The sequence below is a fragment of the Hyla sarda genome, chromosome 3 (genome assembly GCF_029499605.1).
Source record: "Hyla sarda isolate aHylSar1 chromosome 3, aHylSar1.hap1, whole genome shotgun sequence".
NCBI classification, from domain to species: Eukaryota; Metazoa; Chordata; class Amphibia; order Anura; family Hylidae; genus Hyla; species Hyla sarda.
The window spans coordinates 338,198,985-338,224,370 of NC_079191.1; the positions used below are offsets into that span (position 1 = coordinate 338,198,985).

A 25,386-nucleotide genomic window follows, 5' to 3' on the forward strand; every position below is an offset into this window, starting at 1 on the left:
TTTCCATCTATCAGAGCAGTAGCCTCTGATGACTAGCAGGACTGGCTCCTAGTGACTGGATGCGAGTGAAGGACTCAATTTTCTGAGTGCATAACTTTGGTGGTTTTCAGTAGAGTGGGGTCAATCATTTTTTGGTTCTCCCATTCCCTGTCCCTGAGCAATTTTGTAAAGAAAAAAAAAACCTTTAACATGTTAATACACTCACGTGTAGAAAGGACCACATGCAGAAGATTTTGAATACCCTTTTATATCTGAAGTCTATTAGATCCTCATTTTGATCTTAATTTTTAGATGAGACTTGTTACAGGTTAACCTATGTGGTGCCTACGTTCTGCTGGCGGCTCATACAGACCCCTCCTAGCTCTTCTGCAGCGGAGTTCTGCCGGTAGACTTATTATTATTGATATGACAAAAGGTATGACTGCCTATAATCTCATGAACTGGGTATCGCCTCCCAGCCAGGCTGTTCTAGTTTATCTAGTTTACCAAAGTCATTTGCATCGTAAGATTAGTCATGTGCCTTGTTGATTTCAATGAGGTCTCAGTATAATAGTACTTTCTGTCCCATGAATGACATTAGATAATGAACTGGAAATAATAGAAATTATGTGGCTTAATGTACCCCATTATTTTGTGTGAATTAATTTTTGTGGCCCTACAGTAATTAATCATTGGATCAGGGCTCAGATAGACTATCACTGACATAAATAGAAAACTATATAGGGAGAATTTATCGTTGTACGCTGTTTTGAGCAAGTGAACTTGTTTTTATGCCACAATGACAGGTTTTAAAATGTGAATGGGTTTAAGCGAGAAAAGGGGCGGGGCTTTCCACTTACTATGATTTACACCAGAAACTGGTGTGAATTACATCTTCAATCAATACTGGTTTATGCCTTGCAAGAGACTGGTACAAATCAGTCACTGATGCACCAAAGTTATTAAGAGGCCAACACATCCAAATACAGCTGGTGCATCTTGCACTATCACGCTTGCATTGAGGGGCGGAGGTGTGACGTCACACGCCGCCCACCCTGTAGTCGCCGGTAATCAGTCCCGGAGCGAACACACTCCGGGGACTGATTACAAACTGGGTGCCGCGTGCAAGATCCCGTGGGTCCCCAGCTGCGTGACTCCCGCGATCAGGCATCTTATGCCCTATCCTTTTGGATAGGGGATAAGATGCCTAAGCACCGGAGAACCCCTTTAAAGGGGTACTCCGCTGGAAAACTTTATTATTTTTTATTTAATCAACTGATGCCAGAAAGTTAAACAATTTGTAATTTACTTCTGTTAAATCTTAATCCTTCTAGTACTTATCAGCTGCTGTATACTACAGAGGAAGTTAGTTTCTTTTTGAATTTCCTTTCTGTCTGACCACAGCGCTCTCTGCTGACACCTCTGTCCATGTCAGGAACTGTCCAGAGCAGGATAGGTTTGCTATGGGGATTTGCTCCTACTCTGGACAGTTCCTAAAATAGACAGAGGTGTCAGCAGAGAGCACTGTGTTCAGACAAAAAGGAAATTCAAAAAGTAAAGAACCTCCTGTGGAGCATACACCAGCTGATAAGTACTGGAAGGATTAAGATTTTTTAATAGAAGTAATTTACAAATCAGTTTAACTTTCCCGGCATCAGTTGATTTTTAAAAAATAAGTTTCCCAGCAGAGCACCCCTTTAATTCCCCCATAATATCTTGTTTGGTTGGTCATCCCAAAGTCCCTCTAGATTAGTATGACACAAATTATTACTCTTATAACATATAATTTGTTACATCTTCCTTTTGGCCTTACTTGCATGTGTTACTTTCATTGATCACGTTTTATTAGTATTTCTGCAAAATAATCAAATTTATGTGAAATCAATCCTAAGGAAACTTACTTTTGATGTTTCTTTGGGGCAGGGCTGTAAATTTTATTTATAGCTTCTTTCTAGGATCCTAATGAAAACTCAAAGCTTCCTCATTGATCTCTTTAATTACCTCAACCAAGTATGGACTTCAGCACAACATATTGCCGTATGCAGTGAATATGCTGAGGACTGTCCACAATATATGAATTTATTGACTGGTATGGTAAAGCTATGGTCGATATAGTATCTAGGGCAGTGGTCTTCAACCTGCGGACCTCCAGATGTTGCACAACTACAACTCCCAGCATGCCCGGACAGCCAACGGCTGTCCGGGCATGCTGGAAGTTGTAGTTTTGCAACATCTGGAGGTCCGCAGGTTGAAGACCACTGATCTAGGGGATCAACCATGTGCAAGTTTAACATTATTTTTAAATGCATAAATGTATTCATTTTACAGTTCATTTTCAAGGTGGCTTATTCTAGACTAGGCTGGCTCTACTCAGTTATTCATAGACAAAAAATTTGAAAATCCAGTGGCACTCGCCATTATGGTCATTTTTTTATTCAGTTCATCGTGGGGGAATATGGCTGCTTGCCACTTCTGGCCAGAGGCGTCAAGCTGCTGAATTCCCGCACAATGAACTGAATAAAGAATGACCGTAAAGGTGCCACTGGATTTTCAATTTTTTTGTCTGTGTTGGCTTGCTTGATGGGCTACACACTCCCTACAGTAGAGAACCACCACTGCATACATGTCATAGTGCACTTGGTTGACATTAAAGGGGTGTTCAAAACCTTTTTTTTTTTCTCATATCAACTGGCTTCAGAAAGTTAAACAGATTTGTAAATTACTTCTATTAAAAAAAAATCTAAATCCTTCCAGTACTTATCAGCTGCTGAAGTTGAGTTGTTCTTTTCTGTCTGTCCACAGTGCTCTCTGCTGACACCTCTTTCTGTCTCAGGAACTGTCCAGAGCAGGAGAGGTTTTTTTTAATGAGGATTTGCTCCTTCTCTGGACAGTTTCTGAGACAGACAGGTGTCAGCAGAGAGCACTGTTGTCAGACAGAAAAGAACAACTTTTTTTTTTTTTTTTAAATCAACTGGTGCCAGAAAGTTAAACAGATTTGTAAATGACTTCTATTAAAAAATCTTAATCCTTCCAGTGCTTAGCTGCTGAATACTACAGTGGAAATTATTTTCCGTTTGAAACAGAGCTCTCTACTGACATCTCTGTCCATTTTAGGAAGTGTCTAGTGTAAAAGGAAATCCCCATAGCAAACATATGCTGTTCTGGACAGTTCCTAAAATGGACAGAGATGTCAGCAGAGAGCACTGTGCTCATGATGTCAGCAGAGAGCAATGTGTTCCAAAAAGAAAATAATTTCCGCTGTAGTATTCAGCAGCTAATAAGTACAGGAAGGATTAAGATTTTTTTAATAGAAGTAATGTACAAATCTGTTTAATTTTCTGGATCCAGTTGATATATAAACATTTTTTTTTAACTGGAATACACCTTTAAATAATACACCTTTAAGATATATACTGAGGATAGCTTTCCCTGTTTGTTCTGTGCAGTCTACACGGTTATTGACCGCTTTTCCTTTCATTGTACCTTAACACATAGTAATGTCAATCACTCAGTAGGACACATCCCAGTGGACCACCAAAGTCTAGAATAATCAGAGATTTAAGTAAATCATTTTCTAGTTCCGCTAGTCTTTTCCTACAAATATGTATAGCAATCTGCTTGGTGCCTGCAGACTGGACTGCATTTCCAACATGCTTTTCTTTAAAGTACTTGATCTGCATGTTTCTATGAGTTTACAGAAAAGGCAGCTTGAACCATTTTGTACTGCTTCATCCAACAATCGCCAGTTCATGAGGTATCTAAACTGTGTAGGTGTTGTATTGTGTGGGTATTATATGGAGTTCAAGGTAGGAAATTGTATAAACCTGTCCAGAGCTGCCTATAGGCATCTAAAGGGGTTTTCCAAGATGATGCTCTGTTTCATTGATGTGTTGAGTAAAAAGAAAATCGCTCCTTGCAGAGTCCCATAGAGATGAGTCCTGTTACATGTGCACATTGTAGCAGTGTTAAAGGGGTTATCCAGGAAAAAAATGTTTTTATATATATATCAACTGGCTCCAGAAAGTTAAAGATTTGTTATTTACTTCTATTAAAAAAAATCTTAATACTTTCAGTACTTATGAGCTGCTGAAGTTGAGTAGTAATTTTCTGTCTAAGTGCTCTCTGATGATGCCTGTCTCGGGAACTGTCCAGAGCAGAAGCAAATCCTCATAGCAAACCTCTTCTACTCTGTGCAGTTCCTGAGACAAGCAGAGATGTCAGCAGAGAGCACTGTTGGCAGACAGCAAAGAACAACTCCACTTCAGCAGCTGGTAATTATTAGAAGGATTAAGATTTTTTAATAGAAGTAATTTTCAAATATGTTTTAACTTTCTGGAGCCAAAAAAAAAAAAATTCCTGGAACTCCGCTCCCCAGCGTCCAGAACTCAATGTTCCAAACGCTGTGTGCAGGCTTCCGTGTTCACTCCTGCCCCCTCGTCACGAGGGGTCAGGCCTAAACACGGAAGCCCGCACCCAGCGTTCGGAACATTGAGTTCTGGACGCTGGAGAGCAGAGTAATCCTTTAAAGTACCTAAAGTTCATACAACTCCTGACATGTCACAGAGACCCCCACCAATTGGTAGAATGAAGGGCACATGTGTTCTCTGAGCGATGAGTCCTTTAGTTTCTGTTCGGCTTTTACTCTGGTGTACAGACACTCAGCATATTCTCCCATTCATATTGGGCATTTTGTGATGACCACTATTGCATTTCAGGGGGAAAAAAATATTGAAATCGACTGTAAAAATCCAGGTCATTGGAAAAAAAAAAGTCAGGCCCTTTTTTTCTGATCTCATACAACCCCTTTTACCTAATTTCCTAATACCTTTTTGTGTAGGTATCCCAATATAAACATAGAATACGCTGTAATTTGTGTGATTTAAGGACTGTCCTTTCCATGCTCACAAGTGTTTGTTGAATAGATGTTGCACTATATTGTGAAGTCTACAGAATACAATTCAACATCTAATCTGGATCTATCAGGGAGAAGCTTCAGAAGATCAGCAGACGGGCTGCTTAATATTCTGCCAGCCACATTCTAGATATCACAGTGCTTCATGTTAATTCAATAGGCGTGCTGAAAAAGCGCCTCTAGTCCTAATGAATCTTGTGCTTTGAAATAACAATGAAATGGAGAAAGCTACTGCAACTTAATTTTTTTTATTTTTTTTGCTTTCTTTATCTATCTGTAGGAGACCCCTAAAGATGACAGAAGTAAATGTTATCTTTGTGCCATATATATTGCATGTGCGTAAATCGGTCCAAATATGTCTGCACAAAAAATCCATTCCATACACCTGAATTGGATTATTTTTGTAGCATGTACACTGTATTTTACAAATCTCATTCAGACATGTAGGAACAGTCAAGGGAATTTCTACAACAAATATGCCAGCCTATTTCCGGCCTATAAATTAAGGTTATATGGCTAAGAATAACCTTTTGGGTTCTCCTTGGGCTTGTCCACTACTGTCCATATTTATACCCTGTTTGTTTATTTTTTTATTTTTATTTTTTTACTTATGGGAAATATTTCATATATTCAGTGTAATAAACATGCTAAAAATATCAGTCAAACTAAATTCTCTCCCCTTTTCCCTTTCTGCTAGCACCACACAACATCCAAATAGTAACCTCTGGTTGTAGCCACCTGAATTTCTTTTCGCTTTATAATGTTGTCCCTGACTCAGGTATCTGGTCCCTGTGTGTGTGTGTGTATGTACTTTCTGGAGTTCTGATTTTCTAATTGAGATGCTTTGTGAACATGGCAAATGGTGTGAATTGTTTAATTTCCTCTGTGACATGATTTATAATATTGGAGTTAATCGTAGCAGACACTTCTAACCATTCGTTGCAGTTGTGAAATCTGTGTGCTATATATTACTTATTTCTGTTCATTAAATCTATTTAGACCTGTCACAATGATTCATCTTATTGTCCTTGCAGTCTCAGTGTAGAACTTTGAAAAGAGTGATATTTTGCTGTGCATAGAATAACAAAAATAAATGTCTAATGCTGCAAAATGGTGTTCACATCCCAATCCATAAGGAAATAGTAGAACAGTTATTTTTCATTTACTTTATAAAAAAAAAAAAAAAAAAAAAAACCTTTTGGTTCTTTGTTCTTTGGTGGAACAATAAAATAAGTGTTTTTTTTTTTTTTTTTTTTTTTTTTTTTTTTTATAAATCAACTGGTGCCAGAAAGTTAAACAGATTTGTAAATTACTTCTATTAAAAAAATCTTAATGTTAAATCTTAATCCTTCCAGTACTTATCAGCTGCTGTATGCTCCAGAGGAAGTTCTTTTCTTTTTGAATTTATTTTCTGTCTGACCACAGTGCTCTCTGCTGACACCTCTGTCCATGTCGGGAACTAATTTAGAACACTGCAGTCAGACAGAAAGGAAATTCAAAAAGAAAATAACTTCCTCTGTGGTATACAGCAGCTGATAAGTACTGGAAGGGTTAAGATTTGTAAATAGAAGTAATTAACAAATCTGTTTAACTTTCTGGCACCAGTTGATATGAAAAACAATTGTTTTCCAGAGGAGTACCCCTTTAAGTCAACACTATATCTATAGATGTGGACTCCCCCTTGCTATGATGACAGATATCCAGAGACTTTTTAAAGAGACATCATCTAAATTAAAGGAGTACTGTGGTGCATAAAACGTTCTCTTCTATCCAAAGGATAGGGAGTAAGTTTTAGATTGTGGTGGGTCCAACAGCTGGGACCCCTGTGATTGGCTGCACGGCACCCCGCTTTTCTCAGGAAGGGAGTGTGTAAGCCCCTCCACTCCTATAGAGCTACATGGAGGGGGGGGGGGGTGTCGGCTGCCACTTCGTGCAGGGGTTGACATGTTCCCTTTCTGGAAAGAGCCAGAGAGCTGTGCAGGCGTTCCGAACGGTCGAGCCCCCTGCAATCTAAAACTTATATCCTATCCTTTGGATTAGGGGATACATTTTACTGAACCACAGTACTCCTTTAATGTAAAGAAGTAAATAATGCTATTCAGGAAGTTGAAGTCCTTCCGAGCTTCCTTGCTCTGTCTTTGCCCTCAGATAACTGGATTGGCATTGTGCTGACAGCAGAAAAGTAGATCAGCAGTTAGGCAGCAGTCACGCCATGCCATTCTCATCTCATGATGCTGTATTAATCAGATTTGTACAAAATTGCATTTAAGAAAAACTGTTTAAGCATCTGCTGTAAACCTTTCCACCATGTTTCCGCACCTTCAAAGTCAGTTTATTAAAATAAGAATACTTTCAGTTTTTTTGGCTTACCTTTCTAATGGTAATTTCTCCTACAGAAATGAGGTGGCATAAGTGGTGGCTGCATCCTTCCTTACTACATTACCAAAAATAGTATTGAAATATAGTATTGAATGTGAAATTTCTCTATTTTGATGATTTTACATAACTGAACATATGCCCCATTGCTTATGGTGCACTGTTTGAGGTTCATGGCCATATCCTTTACTTTTATCATTGTTGCCAGAAAGAGGTGTTAAGCAACATTAAAGAAAATCTGTCAGTGTTAAAGGGGTATTCCAGGATTTTTTTTTTTATTTGACTATCAGCTGTTAATTTGGTGTAGTTCATAATATAGTGTCTGTACCTGTGTGTGACTGTGGTCTCACAATTCTTCTGTGATTTTCGCACCAATATTTATTTTTAACGGGATACAAAATTACTCAGGTCTCGGGTTTTCCCAGGTTGCAGTGCGTCGAGACGTGATCTCAAACTTACAAGCATAGAACTATGGGATGTATAGTTTCAGAAAGAAATCCAACAGGAAATAGACAGTTCACAAAAAGGTAGCCACAGCATTATAGTAATTTCACAACATAGCCATTTAGCCAAGATGAGATCCTTCCTAAGCATGTCCATTACTGTATGGCAGGTGAGTACTAAAATTACCTTATGGTGGATAACCCCTCTAAACACACCACAATTCATATAACTGTTATATAGGTAAAACACACATTCAGAATGTTGTTCAGTGTGCTCAATGATAAGTTATTCTTATAGATCTATATCTAATGTTTATTATTTGTTAATAACTTCAACAAGTTCTAATTTGTTTTGATTTTTTATTTAATCTTATTTTTTTTGTACATCATATGGGGCTGCTATCTTGCATGGGCTGCTTTTGACAGCATCTAGAGACATGCTTTACAATAAGCCCCATTGACATGAATGGAAAAGATGTCTGGGCGTGTTTTGGTAATCTTTTTCAAATGTAATTTTAGAGAAAGGTGGATCTGTGAAGAACAGCTATTTTGTGTACATCTCTTATATAGATAGATATAGATATATGAGAGAGATATAGATAGATATATACTGGTGTGATCTTTCTTTACTTCATTCTGTGATAAGGAGGACTTCTGGGAAGTGTTCTGTACAGAACAGGAAGTGTCAGCTTAGACTTACGCCAAGTGACCTGAATGAAACACGAGAGAGTGTGTGTGTGTGTGTGTGTATATATAATATATATATATATATATATATATATATATATATATATATGTATATATAATATATATATTACAGATATGTAATGTTAATATTTTTGATATGATTTGATTTATGTGATGCTGACTTATCTGTGTGCGCCAGATTTTTTATTCTTTTATGTATCGATAAAATGGTTGTTATACTTTCTATTCTTGTACCTAATGTAGACTTAATTCTTTATAGACAGGGGATTTTGTTTGGAATAGCATACTATACTATTCCATGCAGGAAATAAAAGTTGCACCATGCTAACAGAGGTCAAAAGGACATTTATTTGGCATTTTTCAGATAAATGGAGCGCTATGGATATACTTAGGTAAATGGTAAATTAGAGGCCAAAATTCCACCTCAAAATCTGCTCGTAAACCAGTGTCTGAAATCGGTGGATGTGAGTTGGGCAGAAAGGGGTCACTGAACAGATAGACACTTCAATGGCAATGAATGGCAAACGGAGGCAATTAAAATTGTGCCCATTTGATATTTCCTTTTTTATGTACCTTCCGTGCCCAGGTGTCCCCTTTTAATTAAAGGGATGATAAAAAAAAAATGTATGTTAATACACCATGCTGATGGTTATAGACTTTTTTGTAATATATTGTTTTATATATTTTTTTAAATGTACCTATTCCTGTGTAATTTTCTGCAGGCGTTGTCCAGCAGCAATAAGAGCCAACAAGTAAGTGTATAAAGTAAGTGTCACCTGACCTACTGTCGCTGCCCCATACAGTCTGGTGGCCAGTGCCCTTGCCATTCCCCACCCATCCTCGATTGACAGCTTAAAATTGCACATTCAGAATCGGCTATTCACCTATTCTGATATTACACTTGTACATTAGTTGGAAATGTAAGGTGAATATGAATCCTTTTGTATTAGTATTAAATGGTAACTCTCATTAAAGCAAATTTTTGCTATTGCACTCCTTATGGTAAATAAAAAATATTTCTAATATACTTAGTAAAAAAAATGACGTTTTCTATGTTTTATTTGTGCTTAAAGAAGCTCAAGAACACATTTTCCCCCATCTCATTCACAGACTTTGGACCAAAGTCGAAACACAGGAAGTGCAGCCTGGAGTGCTGAGGGGGTGTGTGTCCAGCCTCATCCAATCATAGCTCCTCTCACACTTAACTGCCACATGCTGTTAGTTGGGCACATCCACCCCCTACCCCCTCAGCACTCCAGGCTGCACTTCCTGTGTTTGGGCTTCGGTCCAAAGTCTGTGTATAAGATGGGGGAAAATGTGCTCTTGAGCCTAGAAAACTTCATTTTTTTTAAAACAAAGTAGATTAGAAATATTTTTTTATTTACCATAAGGAGTGCAATAGCAAAAAATAGTTTTGAGTGACCATTTAGAGACTAGGCCTTTCTGTTGTTAGGTAAGCGTGTTTTTATTTTGGCGATGATGAATCGTGTTTTGTTAGCACTCCTGTATTTTAAACCTCGGAAGAAGTTGGCAAACCCTATGTAGCTGCCACTAGACATTAACTGAGCCCCTGGGAACCACAATCTTGGATGCTTTAGACACACTTCGGCAAATGCCTGTGACGAAGAGTCGTGACTTATGAGTTTAAAATGCAGCAGAGCATAAAATGCGTAGAAGTGACATGATGGCCAGAAGCGCACATAACCACATTCATATGTTTGGAAAGGTACAGTGATGAGGGCCGGGGAAGCCTGCAGTGCTGAATTATTTAGCAACGGTAGGAGGAAAAGCTGAGCCCTTCAGGAAATGAACTACCTGAGCTATTTTATGTGTCTATAGCAACAGAGCAGAGTTTAAAGCTTTTAATTAGAAATGAGAAGGCTTTGTATTGTACAGTGCTGTTAGCCTGTGGTTTCATAGAGTACTGTAGCTGCTATACCTTTATGCCACTGATCCAAGTGGTCCTGCTGTGCTGCCTTATTACACAACTCTGTATCTTAATGAGCTTCTTCACTCCACAATACCAGCGTATGCCAGCCTTTAAGAGAAGACTGCTTTTGTCTAGGAATTATTATTACTTATAATAATACAAAGCTCAACTGGTCGCATCCAAAAAAAAGTGCCTTTTACCCGGCTGCACCACTGCTGGTATTAATGCAGAATGTGTTGCTCTGAGCACTTGAACTATCTCTTTTGTACAGCTTCAATGTAACCGGATTGTCGTCCTCATCCAATTATACTGTATTCAAATTGTTAAACGATTTGGAAAAAGGAGTTAGCGCTGCTCAATATTATCCATTTTACAGCCCATTAGGTTGGAGTGCTTCTTCTTTTTTTTTTCCTTTTAGTATTTACTCAAAAATGTTAAACGTGTGGGGGTTTCAAGGGGCAGATGCACAGTACTGATATCTTTTATAATTTGGGAAATTGAGGAGTTACTAAAGATTTTTAAACCAATGTCTTGCTTAGTTGTATTATTTTGGGAAGCTGAAGCATAGTTGGTGCAATTCTTTTCTATTATGATCAGAGTAATAGGCCTACATAAATGTTGATCTTTTAATATCTTTTGTCCAATTATTCTTTCCCTGTACTTTTTGATGGTCTTTGTACTTTACCTGTTCTTTAACTGGCATCATTGCCCACGTATGCCGGTAGAGGTGCTAAACAACTTTACAATGGGTCTGGAATCTGTTTGGTTATTATATGTAATTTATCTACTTTTTCGGCATTGTGCTTTGAACACATCTAACACCTAACTCGTGCACAGCAAATAGCATCATCTGCTTGCAATTGCCAACATTTGACAGCATATAATACATGTTTACTGTACTGTCTTAGAGCCATCCTATCAGGAACCTTGAGAAGGTGAGATAGAACTTCCAATATATCTTGAACATACATATTAGATTTATGGAGTGGACAACAACCATCTAAGGTGTATGAGGGTGTACTGGCTATTCCTTCAGGGAAAATATCAAGGAAAGGAAGGGCCATTAGATTACAACATGCTTATTTCTTTGCTCTATAGGAAGAATAAGCCATTGCCGGAGGAGTCTCTAGCGCCTTACCTGACCACAACCAATGTGGAAACATGCACACTGCCGACATACATGTGTGTGGTGGTTTGGAAGGAATAGTTGTCCTGCAGACAAATGTTTCCTGGACAGCTGTCCAAAATATATGGCCAATCTAAGGCCTTAAAACCTAGTATAGTAAACTAAATGTATCTTACCCAACCATTGTATGAAACCATTAAAGGGTAACTCTCATAAAAATTAATTTTTGCTATTGCACTCCTTATGGTTAAGAAAAAAAATATTTCTAATATACTTTGTTTAAAAAAAAAAGAAGTTTTCTATGTTTTATTTGTGCTTCAAAAAAGCTCAAGAGCACATTTCCCCCCATCTTATACACAGACTTAGGACCGAGGTCCAAACACAGAAAGTGCAGCCTGGAGTGCTGAGGGGGGTGTGTCCAGCCTCATCCAATCATAGCTCCTCTCACACTAAACTGCCATATGCTGTTGGTTGGACAAGTCCCCTCAGGCCTCCAGACTGCACTTCCTGTGTTTGGGCTTCGGTCCTAAGTCTGTGTATAGAATGGGGGAAAATGTGCTCTTGAGCTTTTTTTAAGCACAAATAAAACATAGAAAATTTCATTTTTTTTTAGCCAAGGTATATTAGAAATATAATTTTTATTTACCATAAGGAGTGCAATAGCAAAAATTAGTTTTAATTAGTGCCCATTTAAAATGGGTGCTTTTGATTAACTGCCTTCTAATTTGTATGTTCAGCTATAGGAAGCCGTGCTTTCTAGTGATAGTGTTGGAAATGGGTTGTGGCTTTATTAGGGTTAAATTATTCATTCCTAGCTAATGAGGGCACACAAAGGGAAAGTGTTTTTCAATTTTTGCATAGGTAATTTTCTGTCCCGTTACCCTCTGTTGCTGTGAGAACAAGCTGCTAATGGCTAAATCAATTTGTATTAGTAATGAAGAATAAAATATGAAGAAAGGATATTAGGTCCTTTTTGAACATGAATGATTGTGTTCTATTTTGCTGTGAAATTTGTAGGTCCAGCTACTTTCCTCCAGCTTCATCATGAAAATGTGGGAAAAAAGCAAATCGTTACAGAAAACCATCTTGAAAAGTTTTATGATCAACACTCTGCACACTTGACCTGGCTGTGACTTTAAAGGGTTAATCAGCTTTTCACACGCAACCTTTTTTGCTGCCACCATCATTAAAGGTTACTCATTTTAGGTAGAGAGGATATGCAAAACAGCTTTCTCATGCCACCTTTTCCAGGTAACTTTCTCTTAATGTCAGTGTTTCACTCTAACTAGGTGTCTTATAAACTGACTGGGAATGTATGCCAAGCCAGGAATCTTTCCCGAAGAAAAGAATTCTCACCTGCAGACAGCTCTTTCTTGGTAATTGTCCCGCATCAGTACAGAGCAGGATGATGGCTAGGGAGAGGCCTATTGTTGAAGGACAAAAGGGCAAAGTTTCTCATTGAGGAGAGCATTATAAAGATGTGTGGAGACGGTCTGGAAAAGGTTTTTGGCTTGGCATACCTTCAGTCAGTTTCTATTAGTTGGAGTAAAACACTGACTTTAAAGCGCAACTGTCATGAGTTTTTAACCCCCCCCCCCCCCCCCAGACTACTACAATGTTGTTACAGATGTCCTTAATGTGAGTGTAACCATACCTTTATCGCTTTTCCTCCTTCTTTTATAACTTATAAAATACATTTGTCCAGCGGTCAGGCACAGTCGGATAGGCGTGGCATGGGGTTAGCAAAGCCCCGCCGCCATGCCTATCCTCTCCTTTCAGCGCTGGGATCGCTTTGTAGTAACAGTACAGGTGTTACAAGTTAACAGTTACAAGTGTGCGCAGGTGCAGTACTAGTGGAAGGGAGGGGCGCATGCGCTGCATCTTACTACACAGTGGTCCCAGTGCTGAAAGGAGAGGATAGGCATGGCGGCTGGGCTTTGCGAACCCCAAGCCATGCCTATCCGACTGTGCCTGACCGCTGGATAAATGTATTTTACAAGTTATAAAAGGAGATAAAGCGATTAAGGTCTGGTTACACTCAGCATATGGACATCTGTAACAACATTTTAGTAGTCTGGGGGGGGCTAAAAACTCATGACAGTTGCGCTTTAAGGGAAAGCTACCTAGAAAAGGTGGCATGAAAGAGTAGCTTTGCATATGTTTTTTTTCCTAGAATTACCAGTGCGGAAATGTTAGTGTAGTAAGTGGTAAGATGTATAGCATAAAAAGACCTGTGCAGTATGTTGTACTGTTGTGCTAGCTACAATAATTGTATTAATGTAAAATTTGGGGGGAAAACATCGTTTTAGTGAAAAATTCATTTACACATCTGACTTTAACGAAAAGTTAACACCTGTGCTGTGTTAAGGCTCCCTGTACCCCTTGTTATGTTCTTTGAACTGTGTAGTTTCAAAAATAGTATGCCATGTGTGTTTTTATTTTTATTTTATTTTTTGCTATTCTGGCACCATAGGGGCTTCTTAAATGTGACATGCTCCCCAAAAACCATTTCAGCTAAATTCACTCTCCAAAATCCCATTGTCGCTCCTTCCCTTCTTAGCCCTCTACTGCGCCCGCCGAACACTTAACATCCACATATGAGGTATTTCCTTACTCAAGAGAAATTGGGTTACAAATTTGGGGGGGATTTCACTCCTTTTACCCCTTGCAAAAATTCAAAAAATGGTTCTACAACAACATGAGTGTAAAAAAAATTAATAAATAAATAAAATCAAGATTTTGAATTTTCTCCATCTTGTTGCTATTCCTGTGAAACACCTAAAGGGTTAACAAACTTTCTGAATGTCATTTAAAATACTTTGAGGGGTGCAGTTTCTATAATGGGGTCATTTATGGGGTATTTCTCACAGAAAGGCCCCTCAAATCTACTTCAAACTTATCTGGTCCTTGAAAAATTCAGATTTTGATTTTTTTCGTGAAGATTTGAAAATTGCTGCTATACTTTGAAGCCCTCTAATGTCTTCAAAAAGTAAAAACATGTCAACTTACTGATGCAAACATGAAGTAGATATATTGGGGGAGATTTATCAAAACCTGTGCAGAGAAAATGTTGTCCAGTTGCCCATAGCAACCAATCAGATCGCTTCTTTCATTTTCCCCAGGCCTTTTCAAAAATGAAAGAAGCGAGCTGATTGGTTGCTATGGACAACTCAGCAACTTTTCCTTTGGACAGGTTTTGATAAATCTCCCCAATTGTATTTGTGAATCAATATAGAATTTATTTGGAATGTCCATTTTCCTTACAAGCAGAAAGTTTCAAAGTTAGAAAAATGCAAAGTTTTCCAAATTTTCATGAACTTTTGGCATTTTTCACCATGAAAGGATGCAGGTAACAACAAAAATTTACCACTATGTTAAAGTAGAATGTCACGAAAAAAACTATCTCGGAATCAGATTAAAAGGTAAAAGCATTAAGTAATTAATGCATAAAGTGACAGTGTTTTGGGGTCTCCTTATTAGGATATTTTGCAGGCAACATATCGAGAATACTTTTCATTGGTACTGTTCACTTTGGCAACAGTTTGATCACATTTTATTCTATTTTTGAGGAAGTACATAGGTAATGTATTACACATAAAAATTTATTATGTTTTTATTATTTTAACCTTGACCTCCAAGTGGTATAAATTATGTATTTAATTCATTCTGCAGTTTGCTATGACGACGATGATACCTAATTCATATCAGGACTTAGATTTCTGTTTGTTTCCTTTATCTTTGGTACTAAAATCTGCATAAAAAACTATGGTGACTGAACTCACTACTGGTCTCCCATCCTTTCTCCAACCCACGCCACTGTTGAATGGATACCACGCTAAAACATGTTGCTAGCTAGCGGAACTATTCCTTTTTTATATATAAATATATATATATATATATATATATATATATATATATATATATATATATATATATATATATATATATATATATATATAAATTTAATATATATATATATAATAGTTTTTACTATACCAATAACATTACAGTAATGTCACTTATAGTTTAAAATTCCAGCACCAATATTACTACAAACAGAACATTGCAAAATATTTTTTTATGGCAATTACCATAAGTTTTTAGCTTCTAATGTCTCTATGTAATGCTATAAATCATTATTACTTTATTTTTTATAACTGTTTAACCCAGGGCTAAAACCTTTATACCACCGGTTCACTGCTGCTATGTCACATAGCCCATCCCGGTAACTATTTTAACATGTATATAAACCTGTCATATGTGTATTTTTAACTCTGGACCTGACGAAGAGTGCAAACTCGAAACGTGTTGTCCATGTACAGCCTAATAAATTTTCTTTATTTTATGTCTCGCGTTTAATCTAAAGTCAATCCCTTGAGTACTTGCATAGCGTTCTTTTTTTCCCATTTCCTACACCCCCGGAGCTCTTCCTACTTGTGGATGCTCTACCGGTGGTGGACATCCAGAAATCTCGAAGATTAAAAAACTACAGTGGTATTTTTCCAAAAATGCTGCGTTTGAGGCTAGCTTGAAGGTGTCCATATACCTTAGACTAATATCGGCCAAACCTGCTGGCTCTTGCTGGTTTGGCTGTCTAACGTGTGTCAGCCTCCGATATCTCCCCCAACAGCTGTCAATGGAGAGAAGGGTCGGGCGTGTTTGATTTGTACTTTCGACCCTATTGTTATGGGAGAGAGCAAAGCTGTCTGGCTGTGGCTTGCCCCTCCTATTCCTAAAGAGGAAACATGAACATTCGGTTATGCCTAATATTTGTCTATGGGGCGGTCAGGAGAAAGAATGCTCAGTAGAATGAACATTTGGTCAACAGTTAGTGAAAGATACCTCAACTGTATCTGACAGGCAACTGCCTGCGTCGTATGAGCAGCAATTGATTATGTACAAGTCAACTGGCGCCTGTTTAAAGATCCTTTTAGTAAGGCCAAGATTTGAGAAATAGCTACCTAAACATTGTGTTTATTTTATTTTATTTTGTTCATTATTGTTGCCAACATGTCCTCCATTTACATGTTGGATGGGGCAAATAATTTTCAGCCAATGGTTTTTTGTCTTATCAGTTGATCACTGGGTCTATTACCCAAGGAAAGTGTCCATTTTGTCCGATGATTGCCTTCTCTGATACAGCCCTAAGACTTGTTACTGGAAAGGGAATGGGTGGAACTTTTTGATGCCTTGACTAAAGAGAATGAGGGAGATTTACGAAGATCTGTGTAGAGGAAAAGTTGACTAGTTATTCATAGCAATCAATCAGATGTTGTCTTTAGTTTTTCAGAGACCGTTTCAAAAATGAAAGAAGCAATATGATTGGTTGCTATGGACAACTGGTCAGATTTTCCTCTACACAGGTTTTTGATAAATCTTCCCCATTATTTTCGGGATTATACTGCTTTAAATAGTTGATTTGGTGGTCTGCATCAGTACATACTCTGCAATGTAAAGGATACCTCATTTCTTATGAATATGTAGTCTTATAATTTTATAGGTATATTTGTCAGATTTGTAAGGCATAATTGTTTTTATATTTTATTTCAGACCATTACATTTTCTTGTATGGCTAAAGATTTATTAATAAGAATTAATTAGAAAAGTGCCAAAGGGGTGAGAATATTTTATAGTGATATGTTCATACAGCTGGCAACTTTTTATGTTGGGAATGGTTGGATTATTTTGAGAAAAAGAAATAGAACTAGAGCGTTTCAGCAGTAAATTATTCTGAATTTCATAATCTATGCATAATTAAGCACAGTATATTTATTTTTTACATTATATTTAATCTACCTGATATCAAACAAACATGGTATTGAATTGAATTTTTTTCTCTCCTTCATATATTGGTATATATGGGGATGAGACTTCTCATAGTGACTAAATATTCTTTACTATATCATGACAGCAGCCTGTGTTGGTGGTATCGATTACCAGCGTACCATTTAACAGCGTGTAATAAAATCATACAGTGTACTGTACGTCACACTTTTATCTCTTGCCTGTATTTGCTAGTAATTTGTGGTGCTTGAGGCAAAACAAAAGGAAAGTGGCTTACAATGGGTCATAAATAGGTGGAGAATATCGAAGCAGAAGATGTTGTGTTTTTTTTTTTTAATATTCCATTTTAAAAACATTCGTTATTTGGAATCATTTGATACAGTATTTAATTGGAAGTCAAAACTTTAACAAGTTCATGTCCCATTACATCAAAGCATCTTACAAGTGTCCATATGTAAAAATAAAAGTCCTCTTTCCTAGGAGTCAGGGCTCATTTCTGATTTTATTTGGTTTACCAATCATTCAGACTACTAATAAAATGTATCTTCCATATATTTTGTCTTTATAGTACTGGACATGGCTAGACATGTGCCCCTGTACCGAGCCTTGCTGGAGCTGCTCCGGGCCATTGCTTCATGCGTAGCTCTGGTACCTCTGCTGCTTCCTCTGTCTGGTGTTAATGGGGAAGAAGAGGAAGAACAATCTGAGTCACAAGCATCTGTGGGAACTTTGCTGGCAAAAATGAAAACCTGTGTTGACACCTATACTAACAGATTAAGGTAAGTCTTAGTTCTGACACTCTAAGAATGGCTCTACTTACAACTATACGCAACTATAATATATTATTTATATTAGACCACCCCTTCCTCCTCATCAACTCTCCATTCTGCAGTGCTGAACATAGAGCCTCCAAGCGCAATTCCATCAAGGAACCCTAAGAGGGCCCACATACAAATTAGAAAATTTGGAAAATCTGTTGCAGCAGAGTCCCATTGGTTTCAATAGGATTCTGCTGCAACGAGCAGAATCTCTGTGGTGAAAACATCTGCCATGGAAATTCTGATTCTGGCCTTCAAAGAAAGATTTGACATGTTGGGTCTGTCTTCAGAATCCACTCGGAAATGCATTGCCATCTATGGAGACAGCCCATTTATGAGCGGTCTTAGCGCAGACTCATGAGTCAGCACATGTCGTGGACGTACATTCTGCGAAAATTACGCTGTGAACAGAACCTTCCACATATTTTTAAAGGGGTTGTCATCCAATCCCTAACTGATCGAAGATCAGCTAGGTAATCCTTTATCCTGTAGGTAGGAGATGGAAAAACCTCATTAGCATTGTGTGGAAGTAAGCAGCAGTATTAGTCATTAATGTACTGTTTGTATGGATTGCCTCGCATGCTTGTCTTGCATGCTGTCATATGACCATGCTCCAGATTTTTTATTTGTATGACTTTTCACGATAAACACCTCTTCCCCTCACTGTAGTATTAAAAGCACACTTGACATGGCTTTTAAGGAAGCTTTTTATTTGTATAGTGACGCATAGGCTGCTATTAGATAATATTGTAGATGTTTTGTGGCTACCATGGCCCAGATTTATCAAACTGTGTGAGAGGAAACATCTTGATTTTCCCACAGCAACCAATTACAGCTCAGCTAACGAGCTGTGGTAAAGTGAAAGCTGAGCTGTGATTGGTTGTTGGGGGAAAGTCACTTTTTTATCTCAGTTTGATTAAAACTGGGACCATGTGCTTACCTGTTTTAGCTGATGTGGCAGGCTTTTCAGCTATATCAATTTGTCATCAGTCTCATCACTGCACTTCCCCAAAAAAGAGCAAGCTAATCACATGGCTAGATGGCAAAAGCCTAAACTGCTGAGACTTATAAGTATGCTGGGGTCAGTTCACAGCACATGCAGTTTTGATGCGGTTTCTTATTCGTAGTGTGTTTTAAGAGAATTATTGCCATGAGAAAAAAAATGATTTGACCTATAATCACAAAGGAGGTGTTTTATGAAGGTTTGAAGCCTTCAGTCTGTATTCACACATTTAAGTTTTACAGCACATTTTGTAATGTTTTGAATTTGTTTTTGCTTATAGTTTCAAAATCAGCCACAAAATGACACTTTTTATACTGTGAATTGCCCAATTATGAAAACTTAGGCCATTTTTCCACATTTTGTTAAAAAAAAAAAAAAAAAAAAAAATGGCAAAAACGAAACATGTGAACACTGCTTTAGTAGAGAACTATACGTCCTGATTCCATAGCAATAGCATACAGTTATAACTGGGAGATGTCTGGACACTGCCATGAGGGATCTTATAGGTGATGCAATTCTGTACATAGGACAGACCAATTCCTGTGACACACAGCCATGTAGTTTTCTGGTAGTCTAAATGCTGATCACATGACTCAGGTACAGTAATGTAACACATGGATTCAGCTGTGCCAGAATAAAACAGATGGCACAGTCAGAATAGTAATGGTTAATGTGCATTATATCGGCAAAAAAAAAAAACCTTTGAGTACGTAATCTCCACTGCTTCCTAAATGCCCCCTCCTTCTAGTCCTGTATATGGATCATGTTTCACATGCTGGACAGCAGATAGATTTGCTTTTCTGTTGTTCCCAGACTCTGCCCTGTTCCTCAGTAACAGACAAACTGGTAACTGCAGTACCTTACAAATTGGATAAGGCACATGTAGGGGAAAAAAATCTCTAAAAGCGCCTTAAGATTCATATCTCATCTGATAGTTATATGCAGATGTAGTATTTATTTATTCACAAATCATATGACCAAATTTGTTTAAAAATGAATACATTGTTTCTTAACTGCTTTATTGGTGATTTTAGGTGTATTACACTTTAGCAGAGAGAATACATGGCCAGGCATGCCCGTCAGATCTCCGATGTAATAGCATGTGTGTGTGTATATGTTTGTTGCCACAAATAGCGATTTCTGAGAATACATCAATAATTCATGTAGCTGCATGAAAGGGGCATGGACGTCAGTGTTTGCCACAAGCTAAATTAACAGTTTAAATCATTAGCCTCTCCTCAGCCCTTCATTCTGCCTTATACATTGCACTGAAATGCTGCTTTGTTGTTACAGTGACTGGCGGTGCATGGAAGAATTTTCTACCGTGAACTTTGATTTTAATTCATTCACATGTTGCCAAAGGGTTTTTTTTATTAGTTAATGCCTTAGTCAAGCATGTGTATTTCTTTCCATAACACCAATGCATGTGGTTATTTGATTATATTGAAAATGGAATCCATTTTTATAAACGCAAATATAAATGTGTAGTATAATAACCTTTAATCAATGATCACGCACTAGACTAGTTGTGGCCAGTATAATTATTTACAGTAGGACTGCACGATATATCGCAATTGCAACGTGATTTTTGCCATATATCGATATGCCCGGGAAAATGTGCGTTATCACAAAAACAGGCAGGGGCTGGGCCGCCGCTAAATCAGTGTTTCCTAACCAGGGTGCTTCGAGCTGTTGCACATCTACAACTGCCAGCATGCCCAGACAGCCAAAGGCTTAGTTTTGCAACAATTGGAGGCACCTTGGTTTGGAAACACTGTCCTAAGTAATAATAGAAGTGCAGGGGAAACATTAAAAAAAACTTATGCTCACTTAGGTCCCCATAGGTCTGATGCAGATGCTGTTCTCCTCCATGCGGTCCCATTATGTTTTCTGTGCTCCTGACCTTTCCCACTCAACCAATCAGTGGCCACAGTGGTAGCATGTGTCAGGCCAGTGATTAAGCAAGAGGGTCCAATAAGTCCCATGAGACACCAGACTGCATGGAGGAAAACAGGATCACGGCAGACCTACAGGGGACCGGGGCTAGGTAATCAAGTTTTTTTTAATGGTTTCCCCTGTTCCTCAGCACAACATTATTAGGGGTGTGGACGTGATTTAGGGGGGACGTGACATTGGGCAATTTAAATGAAATGGGGTATACAAGGAATGGAGTGTGGACTAAAGTGGGGGAAATGTGAAATAATAGTAGTAGTGTGTATAGCATATATCACACAGTTCATGACTTCTAAGACCCAGCTGGGTAGTAACTAGAATTCATGATATCTTTATGCAAAAAATAAAGTGGCGCTTGATAGCAGATACAGACCTAGTGAGAGCGGAGTTCACCTTCCTGCTTGAAACCTTGGACGCAAGGACATTGTTGCTGATTTAAATGGGTGTGGAAGTGAAATGAAGGAATAGAAAATAAATGGGGGGATGTGAAATTGACGGACAGAAATGAAATGCGGGAGATTGGACATGAAATTGGGGGGATTTTACCATTTCTTTATATTGCAAATTGCATATTGGAATCACAATATTTACCTCTATAATCGCAATCAATCATTTTCTCAAAATCTTACAGCCCTAGGTCATAGAATGGCAAAATAATTTGGACTCCTAAAATTCTGCCTATTTATTAAATACTCTTGACCCAACAGAGTCTTTAAAAGGGTTATTCAGGATTTTATATATATATATATATATATATATATATATATATATATATATATATATAAATCAACTCAACTGGCTCCAGAAAGTTACAGATTTGCAAATTACTTCTATTAATAAATCTTAATCCTTTCAGTACTTATGAGCTGCTGAAGTTGAGTTGTTCTTTTCTAAGTGCTCTCTGAAGACACCTGTCTCGGGAACTGTTCAGAGTAGATGCAAATCCCCATAGCAAACATATTCTGCTCTGTGCAGTTCCCGAGACAGACAGAGGTGTCAGCAGAGAGCACTGTTGTCACACAGAAAAGAACTCAACTTCAGCAGCTGATATTTATTAGAACGATTAAGATTTTTTAATAGAAGTAATTTACAAATCTGTTAAACTTTCTGGAGCCAATTGATATATAAAATGTCTTTTTCCCTGGAATACCCCTTTAAGTAGCCTCAATTAACAAAAAAAAGTGTTGGTTTCATGGGAGATTCCAAAGAGAAGCTTCTCGATCCTATGTTGAACAAATGAATTCACGTACTTTACCTTGACCTATAGAGAAAAACCAAGAATTAAGAATAGTATGGCATGTCCTTTGTGTTTATTTGACTAGAATTGGTGGGTATATGTTAAATTATGAGTTTGTCTTAAAAAGAACTTAAAGGGGTATTCCAGGCAAAAACTTTTTTTATATATATCCACTGGCTCCGGAAAGTTAAACAGATTTGTAAATTACTTCTATTAAAAAAATCTTAATCCTTCCAATAGTTATTAGCTTCTGAAGTTTTCTGTCTAACTGCTCAATGATGATGTCACGTCCCGGGAGCTGTGCATGATGGGAGAATATCCCCATAGGAACTGCACAGCTCCCGGGACGTGAGTCATCAGAAAGCAGTTAGACAGAAAACAGCAATTCAACTTCAGAAGCTAATAACTATTGGAAGGATTAAGATTTTTTTATAGAAGTAATTCCCAAATCTGTTTATCTTTCCGGAGCCAGTTGATATATATAAAAAAGTTTTGGCCTGGAATACCCCTTTAAAAAACATAAGCCGTAACACTTGGAAAGAAGAGAATTTTAATTTGAAGACCTGCTGGTATGCAGCAGTGGTTGGAACACAGATGAAGCAAAGAAAACTCTTCTGTGGCTTTGTTGAGACATATCATACCCCAACCCATTGTACAGTTTTGAAGATGATTAATTTTCTTCTTTACTGAAGATTGTCACTGGGCCAAGTGAGGGAGCTTTAGGGGCGATTAATGTTTTTTTTTTTTTTTTTCATTTTTTTTTTTTGTAATGTAAACAAGAATCAAGATTCTTTTTTTCCTTTTAACCCCTCGGCAAAATATAATTCTTGTCTGATCTCAAGAGGCAGATGTAAGCTACTTTTTGCTGTACCAGCTATCTGTTTACAAAGAGAGGGGCTTGCTGATATAGTATTTGTGGAACGTATCTTATAGAGAAGTGCTGCGCAAGGAAAAAATGGCTTGTTCGCCATTTATTTCATTTAGTCTAATCCCCAATCATATTTATTTTTATACAAAAAAAAGCATGTTTGCCACATTGTTCCCTTGTCACTGGAGGATATATACCGCAGTGTTTTTTCTCCAACCGCTTCATGTTGACTGATGCCAAATTGGACAGTAAAGTGTCAGACTACAGATTTTGCTTTTATGGCTTCTGTACTGCAGATTTCCATGGCATAAACCCTTCCTAAAGGCTGAATAGTGCAATTTAAATGCACATGACTCTAATATGGATCAGCAAGAGAAGCAACTTGTGTAAAAGCTGACATTACTATTGTTTGTTTCCAACTACCTTGTCTAAGAAAACTTCTTGTGCAGTCAATGTCCTGACAGCTGTTAGTTTCAGTGATTTCTAAGAAAATGCCTCAAACGTCTTCTATATCTGCAAACAGATAATTTGCTGAATGCAAGGAAAGCTGATTGCAAAGGAATATATATTTTATTGTCTGTAGCGTGGAAGCGACTGTACACCTTGCCTATGTCTCCTCACATCCCCATGGGTTGAACACCTAATCATACAGCAAGTGAATTCTCTGGTAATGCTATTTGAAAATATAATGCTGATGTGATTTGTGACTTCCGAGTCTACCCCAAAGATTTCAAGATTTGATAAGTCTGTATTCCTAAAGAAGCAGTTTAATATTTCAGCATTTCGCAAACTTTCTATTTCTCGAGTAATTTGATCCCAAGAATAGCTGTTAGAATGTAGTAATCCCTGAGCTGACTGAGATAAGTAATTTATCTGCTGGATGTCTTTTTGGTTTTGTCCATGGATTCTAGACAATGGATTACTGTTCAGCTTTACTGTAGTTATTGAGTATAAGGTCTTCTCATTATCCATGAAAGTGATTTCTCGGTCGTTTCATGGAGGGGGGGTGGTTTATAGGAGAACATAGGCTGCTGCCACTAGAAGGTGCTAACACATAGTGAAAAAAGGAAGTAACTTCTCCTGAGCAGGATATACTTGCCTACAAGTGCTGCAGGAACTAGTTTGAAGTTTGTCAGTAGTAGTAGGCAAACACTGGTCTGATTTTTCCAGATCAGTTGTTAAGGGTGTAATTGTGTTACTCAAAGACCAATTTCCTGCTACAATACAGCTTCATTTATGTTATTTGTTCCCAAATGATATAACTGGATTGTTTAGGTCATTGAGCCCTACTTGTCCTCTACTACATAAGTAACCAGACGAAAGTTTACTAAATACAGGTCCTGACTCATTTCCCATCTCCAGACGGGGTTGTCATGTGTACCTGAGATGGCGTATATACCTCCCTCCTCATGTTTAGGCCATTGACTGCTTGGCATTGTTTTGTCTGAGACACTTGCTTGCTGGTGGTGTGCTTCCTGCATGATCCTGTATTTAAGATGGTCTCTCTGGGTCCTCTAGGGAAATAAAATGACCCGCGCATCAGGCGCTGTTCATAGTTCCAGTAATTAAATAAAATAAAGGTGTCCAAAGCGAATATAGCATTTAAAGTGCCACCTGGCACTATGTTTATTCAGTAAACGACCAATTATGTGTTTCAGGGGTAGAACCCTCCTTCCTCAGATTGTCATCACACTCTGGGTCCTTGGCAGAAACGAAAGTTGTGTACTGGGATCTAAATTAGTATGGTTAATCTAATAAGTTCACATTAATACTCGGCTATTCTACTTGAAAATCACCTTATCAATGTTAAAACATTGAAAATGCTACTTTTTGCTACACCATTCAACCATGAGTGTTGTCTTTAAGGAAACTGTCACACATTCTCTTCCAGGTTCCCATTCAGAATTGTTGTGGCTTCTTTCCTGGAGAATGAAGTCACCAATGTTTTAAGAGGACTATTAGGACCTTAAAGGCTATGGACACCTTAGCATTGATTTTATTTATTGTATAATTTATTTTAATTATTAACTAGCTGGGTACCCGGCATTGCCCGGTTTTTCCTTCCTAATCCTTGTTGGGGAGGAAAATCAACAGAGGAGGAAGCTTTTGACTTCATATCCCATCCTCATGTATTGTTGTCATATCCCAACCCCATACCCCATCCTCATATCTCAACCTCATATCCCGTCCTCATATGCCGGACGTGATTTAGAAGCCAGACTGATGCACAAAAAGGGAAGATAATAAAA

General features: G+C 37.9%; 1 protein-coding gene across 7 annotated transcripts in view; it reads left to right on the forward strand.

Annotated features, from left to right (window-relative positions):
- BIRC6 (baculoviral IAP repeat containing 6) overlaps positions 1 to 25,386 on the forward strand; it is a 338,837-nt gene that overhangs the window by 273,531 nt on the left and 39,920 nt on the right. For all 7 annotated transcript variants that reach the window (XM_056567403.1, XM_056567397.1, XM_056567396.1 and 4 more), the window contains one exon: positions 17,827 to 18,037. In XM_056567403.1, the coding sequence (XP_056423378.1) occupies positions 17,827 to 18,037 (211 nt within the window). The remainder of the gene's footprint in view (positions 1 to 17,826; positions 18,038 to 25,386) is intronic.